The 6,556-nt window shown below is 37.6% G+C and overlaps 1 protein-coding gene and 1 pseudogene across 1 annotated transcript; one reads left to right on the top strand and one right to left on the bottom strand.

The window, feature by feature from the left end:
* Positions 1-3,260: 3,260 nt before the first annotated feature.
* LOC143901679 (uncharacterized) lies at positions 3,261-4,315 on the bottom strand (annotated as a pseudogene).
* A 1,074-nt stretch (positions 4,316-5,389) lies between these two features.
* On the top strand, positions 5,390-6,406 carry LOC143901603 (uncharacterized). The gene is made up of 5 exons (XM_077414029.1): positions 5,390-5,537; positions 5,618-5,707; positions 5,775-5,837; positions 6,031-6,135; positions 6,213-6,406. Exons 1-5 carry the CDS (start codon positions 5,390-5,392, stop codon positions 6,404-6,406), a joined length of 600 nt encoding a protein of 199 aa, XP_077270155.1.
* The last annotated feature ends 150 nt before the right edge of the window (positions 6,407-6,556 follow it).

Here is a 6,556-nt window from a genome sequence, read left to right as displayed (position 1 = left end):
ACCCTATTGGAGAAATTACTTGCAGATATTATTAGCCTATTTACACACGAAATTGCGCTATACAAAGTACGGTGATACTCGAGGTGGAAGATGGAGTACTGTCTTAATTCTCTAGTCGGGATGTTGAAATAGATACGTTCCAACAAAACCGGACAATCAATAGAGTGATTAAGAAACTTAAAAATAAATGTAAGATCAAAGGTTAGTCTCCTATTTTCTAACGATAGCAGATTTAATCTATCTAATATAGTGCAGTATTCATGGCAAGTAATTGACATGGGATTACCTAGCCGATAAGCAGCCATACGCAGGAATTTGTGCTGCACACGTTCAATCAATAGCTGATGACATTCAAAATACGGAGACCAAACTATGGAACAGTACTCCAACTTGGGGCGAACTAACGTACAGTATAATAATTTTAAAGTGGTTATATTCTTAAAAAATCTACCCCATCGGAGGATGAATCCAAGCGTTCTATAAGCAGATGAAACTATTGATTGTATATGTGTATTAAATGATAAGTCCGCACTGAACAAGACCCCGAGATCTCGAGCTTCGCGCACTGCTGAGAGAGGTAAACCATCAAGAGTATAGTTATATAAATATGAGTTACGTCTAGAGGGGAGTGAATAACAAAACATTTAGAGACGTTAAGCCGAAGACAGTTCCTCCTACACCAGGCCTCAAGTTCAAATAAGTCATGTTGTAATAAAAGCGCATCAGCAGGTCCATTAATCTGGCGGTATAATTTAAGGTCATCAGCATACAGTAAGAAAAAGCAGAATTTAATAAAAGCAGCTATGTCATTAATAAATAAAACAAATAAAAGAGAGCCAAGATGTGAGCCCTGCGGCACTCCAGACAAAACATTTATACTTCTAGAGAAGCTATTATTAAACTTTATGACTTGAGACCTGTTTGATAGGAAGCAGGATATCCAACGCAAAAGAGAACCTCCGAACCCTAGAGATCGAAGTTTACACATTAATATTGTATGATTAACTGAGTCGAACGCTTTTCTAAAATCGGTATAAACTGAGTCAACCTGGGATCCACTCTCAACAGTAGAAGTTAAAAAATCATAGTAATTAACAAGATTTGTCGTTGTTCAATCAATCCATGAACAAATCCATGTTGAACAAATCCATGTTGTTCCTTTATAATAATGTTTTTACATAGGGAGCTAAGTTTTCGAGCAACAATGCCATCAAAGATTTTCGGCATAACATTTTGTTTACATATAGGACGATAGTTAGTGACTGATTGACGGTCGCCACCTTTAAAAATCGGAGAGACGAGACATTGCTTCCAAAGAGATGGGAAGGGACCATCCCTCAGTGACTTATTAAAGATCAGCCACAGAAATCTTGACGCGATAAAGATACATGATTTTAGTAATAAAGGCGGAATGCCATCCAACCCCGCGGAGCAGCTCAATGGAAGCTCACAAATCTCGTTATACACATCCGAAATTGATATGTCCAGGGATAAAAGATCCAAGGGGTGATTTAAGTTAAAACCGCTGTCAGGGTATTCGTCGATTACATCGCTACTAATATAAACAGATTCGAAATAATCAGCGAAGCAGTTCGCAATAGATTCATCATCCTCCAGTAAATGATCATTATGCATTATGATATATGTCCTTTCTATGTGATAATTATTTTGACATTCCTTGGATACTAAAATTATCCAACATGCAGATGTTGATGAATATTAACATTTGCCTCAAGATCGTCAAAAAATTGTACGTTTTTCAGTAAATTCGGAATGATGATCGTTTTTCAGTAAATTCGGATGATTATCACATCAAAAGAACATATTTTCAATGCTTGTGGATTAGGCCTACTGGGGAAACCACAGAAAAAAACGCACCATTGACTTTACCTCAGAGGTAGTGTGGAAAATAGTCAAAAGATGCACTGTCTGTATGTTTGAATAAATGTTATAAATAATATGAATACATTTTTTAAAAACATTTTTCGAATTGATATGAGACAACGAGTACAACGATTATAACATGTTTTTCTAATTGTTTATAATAATTTTTAAATAAACAATTTGTTAATAAATAAGTAAAAGTAGTAAGTGGGTAGGTATGGGGCGTCAAAACAAACCCCCTCCACCGACCCCTCCGGCGCCAGGGGCGTGGCCAGACGGTCTGCCCACGTGACCTCGGAGCGCTCTGATTGGCTGCCGCGTGAGGAGTGGGGGTAAAATGGAGCGATTTGATTGGATACTCCATACCTAGCCAGCGTTCTGATTGGATACCTTATACCTACCCAGCGTCTGATTGGCCCTCCCTCTCCTGAGGCGTCTAGTGTCTAGTGATTTTTTTGGGGGGACTGCACGTGGTGGAAAACTATGAGACAAAAATGGCGGATTCAAATGGAGCGTTTTGATTGGATACCCCATACCTACCCAGCGTCTGATTGGTTTTCCCGCCTAAGGTGTCTAGTGCCTAGTGACTTTTTTTGGGACTGCACGTGGTGGACGACTACGAAACAAAAATGCCGGATTCAAAATAGTAACTAAATGGTGCGTTTTGATTAGATACCGCATATCTATCCAGCGTCTGATTGGCTCTCCCGCCTAAAGTGTCTAGCGTCTTTTTGGGTCTGCACGTGGCGGACGACGCTGAAGTCACGCGGTAAAATAGCGGAAGAGCCGGCCAGCGCCATTTTGGTGGGAGCACGTGGTAGACGACGCTAAGCGCGAAAAAGGATATGATGCTAAGATGGCGAAAACGGAAAGTGGAATTTTTAAGAGCGTTTTACCTCGAGGGGAGGGGGAAACAGGAACGGACAGGTTCGCTTTGTGACGTGACGCAATCTAACCCTTTTTTGTATCAAAGGATTTTTATGATTTATGACGGTGTTCTTTTAGAACTTGGGTCTAGACAAAGAGTTTTTGAAATAAACAAATACGCTTGGTTTCTAAGATTTGCTCATGTATTACTTATTTCCTGCGGAAACGAGGTTGTAAAACAGGAACGGACAGGTTCGCTTTATGACGTAATGCAACTATTTCGTTTTAATTAAAAGTTTTTATTATTGAGCGCATTTGAAAAATTTACGATTTAGAAACTTTGACCAATTTTGAAAAAATAAGAGAAAAAGGAATTTGTTGCGGAGAACGTGAGGATTGAAGAAAAATAGAAAAATGTAGAAGTTACAAAAAAATGTTTATTACTACAAATTCTTCTTTATAGGAAAAAATACAATTTTGTCGCTTATAAAGTAAAACTGTAGATAAATTGTTAAACAATAATGTTATAAAATTTACAATCTGCGATTCGACAAAATTATACGACAGATTTCGGTAAAGCGCAGCAAACAAAGTTCTATCATTACTATATTAAAATACGTATCAAGGAAAGTTAAATCGGTTATTTGCGTACGTACATTAAGCTCGATGTCGAAGTAATTTCCTCTGAGAGTTAATTTCACAATATCCTCATCTATATAACTTTTAGAAAGATTTAACTCTATTTTCTTAATAAGATAACGCGCGCAATTGTTAACATTATCGGCCACTGATTTTAAATGTAATAAATGTGCATCGATACATTTCGCAATATTTTTCAGTCCGAGAAATGTAGGCTTCTGCATCACAATTGCCACAGCGTATGTTTTTTGTTTCTTCGTCGGTGGACAATTTTCCTCGCTTGTTCGTTAATTGATCCGTCCTGGCAGAAGTATCTTCCTCGTTTTCCTTGTACGCCAGCAATATGGATCTTGCTCCGTAGGCCGAAGTAAAATTGACGGAGATATTGTTAATGGAGATAGAATTCGGCTTCAATTTGCTTCCTCCATTTAAATATTCGCTTACGAGTCCCATGTTCTCTTGAAACTGCTGCCACGATTTCTCGTCGAAATAAACGCCGTCCGCACATTTGCCGGTTAATTTGACCATCGGCACGAAAACTCCCTCGGATGTTGCTTGCAAACCCACATGAATTCTCTTCGTATGGGAGCTGTTGAGTCCATATGTTGTCGATAGCAGCATATGTAATTGCTCGTTTCTTCCCTCGAAGTTACGTCCCTTATCGGGAATCCCTTTATCAGGAATATCGCGAGTGAACACCCGTTTCTCAGAATTATTAGCGTCTTCTCTGTGACTAGCCATTGTTCTTATTTCTTCGTAATATCGGCTGACACACACACACACACACTAATCGAAAAGTCAGATGAGAGAGATATACTTTTTCACTGGCAAACTTGTCGCTTTGAACGTTGGGACTTGAATGATTCCGGCTTCGTAACGTTAATCAAAACGTTAACTTTGTTTGCAACGTTCTAGAAAAATTAGTCTGCGCGCGCAGATAAAAAATTAGAAATCTTTAGATTTTTCTAGACTTTTCTACATTTTTTTAGTTTTAACTATAAATTCTGAAATATAGGTAGTTTATAGGGGGTTAAGAGAATTTGTTAATAAAGTGAACGGTTAAAAATTTTATACGAAAAGCGTAATGGTTAAAAAATTTTTAAATTTTAAATAAAAATATTTATAAAAAATACAGGAAAAACAAAAATCTATTCGAGCTCTTTTTATCTTTCAAATCATTTAATAAAGAATTCTTTGTATGTCCTTAGATAAAAGAATATAATTTTGTGAACAATAGACGGAAAAGGGTTTATGGCATAGGATAACCTTTCTCCGAAAACTTTTTTCTTCCGCCGGTAAAGGAGGGTGGAGAGAAAGTGAGCGGGAAAGATTCGAATTTGTTAACCAGGACCTTAGACAATTTTTGTCACGCCATTATTCTAGAAGTTTTTGGCTTTTTACACTGGAAGCAATAAATCAATAAATTTCTCAGTTGCGATAATAAAACCGTCTAGTTACATGTTGGAATAAAGCATTACTAGAAAGTTTTAATAAGGAATTCTTTGTAAGGCCTTAAATAAAAGAATATGGTTTTGTGAACAAGACGGAAAAGGGTTTATGCCAAAAAAAATAACTTTTCTCCGAAAACCTTTCACCCTTCCGCGGGTAATGGAGAGTAGGAAGAAAATGGGCGGGAAAGTCTCGAATTTGGTAATCAATGGGATAGCTAGAAAATTTTTGTTACGCCATTATTCTAGAAGTTTTTGAAAATATTTTCAACTATAAATAGTCTGTAACACTATATCTGAGCGTTAGTCCTTACTTGTCCGGTCGTGCTGGAGTCGTCTTGCAACGCTCTTATAGTTAGTCAGACAAGTGAAGTGTCGCAAAAATGTTTCTCCGCGCAATTTTAGTCGATTTTTTCAAAGTGAGTTGCAATTTAAGCAATCGCTTAAATGAGCAACGTAAGTTTGTAGAAGCAGTGACAAACGACGAAGAGGCGAATTATCGTCTTTTCTTACGTTTCGCGGATGGGTGCTCCAGTACCCTGTTATCCGTTATGGATGAACTGGGTTACTGTAAGAGAAATCAAAGATTGTTGAACATCATTTCCAACATTTTATCATTGCGTGAGGGTTTTGGTCACAAAGAAGAAGACGCAGGAAGAGGGCATATTGCGAGATTTATGCGTCGTAACGGCGGAATAAGTAAGTGTTAGAAATAAAAATTGCACCTTAAAATTTTAATATAACGGAGTTTATTATTAAAATTTAAATTAATTTAATAGTAGAGAACCGTATTGTCGCTGTCCAACCGGTCCGACGAGGACAGAGACGTCGAGCGGAAGAAAACATTGCTGAGGAGGCAATACCAGCACGTAAGTTAAAAATAATAAAATTAATTAATCATTAAAAAACAAATATTATAAATATTAAATTTTATAGGAAGAACTAGAATTGTGGCACCACCACCCGCAGACAATATCCCCGTCATCGATTTATCTTCCGGTAAGAGACTATAATAATAACGCGCAAAAGCTAACACTTGCCATATTTGTATAATAAAACAAATATAATTTATGTAATTTAAATCGACCGTAACTGGCAATATATAACGTCTTTACCGATATGAACATTGAAAAACTGTGAGCCAACTTGGTTTGTCGGATTCACACAGCACATATAATTTATACTGTTTTAGATGACGATGAAGAAGAAAAGGAGGTGGAAGAAGAAGAAGCAGATCAAGAAGCGGAGGTGAGAATTGTGGGCTCACCCGATTCGGTCATATTTAATACGCCGCGTGGTAAGTTTTTAAAAAATAAATTAAGATAAAAATTTAGCAGCAAATAAAAAAAATAACGAAATGTTACATTTTACCAGGAAGGGAAGTAGAAGAAGAAGAAGAACAAGGATCGGAATCTGATGATGATGTTTCGACGATCGATGGGGTGATCGACCGAATATTGATGGAAGACAACGACGACGACGACGACGACGAGGAGGAAGAGGAAAAGGAAGAGGAAGAAGAAGAGGAAGAAGAAGAAGCAGAACATGAACAAAAACAAGAAGTTTGAAACGCAGAAGAGTCGCAGGAGGTGATGAACGAGGCGGAGGAGGAGGAGGAGGAGGAGGAGGAGGAGGAGGAGGAGGAGGGGGAGGAGAATGATGATAATATCGATAATATTGACCATGATATTATTAGTGAAACCGATGACGATGACAAC

The sequence above is a fragment of the Temnothorax americanus genome, unplaced genomic scaffold (genome assembly GCF_048541705.1).
Source record: "Temnothorax americanus isolate GAGA-0224 unplaced genomic scaffold, ASM4854170v1 Scaffold35, whole genome shotgun sequence".
In the NCBI taxonomy this organism is placed as follows: domain Eukaryota; kingdom Metazoa; phylum Arthropoda; class Insecta; order Hymenoptera; family Formicidae; genus Temnothorax; species Temnothorax americanus.
Note: the sequence above shows the minus strand (reverse complement) of the source record. Positions and strands in the feature narration are given on the sequence as shown.

Bases quoted from the DNA above. Each gene is read 5' to 3' on its own strand.
- LOC143901603 (XM_077414029.1), top strand. From the start codon at position 5,390: ATGGATGAACTGGGTTACTGTAAGAGAAATCAAAGATTGTTGAACATC. The intron at 5,708-5,774 runs GTAAGTTAAAAA...TAAATTTTATAG, and splicing joins TGAGGAGGCAATACCAGCAC to GAAGAACTAGAATTGTGGCA. The intron at 6,136-6,212 runs GTAAGTTTTTAA...ACATTTTACCAG, and splicing joins CATATTTAATACGCCGCGTG to GAAGGGAAGTAGAAGAAGAA.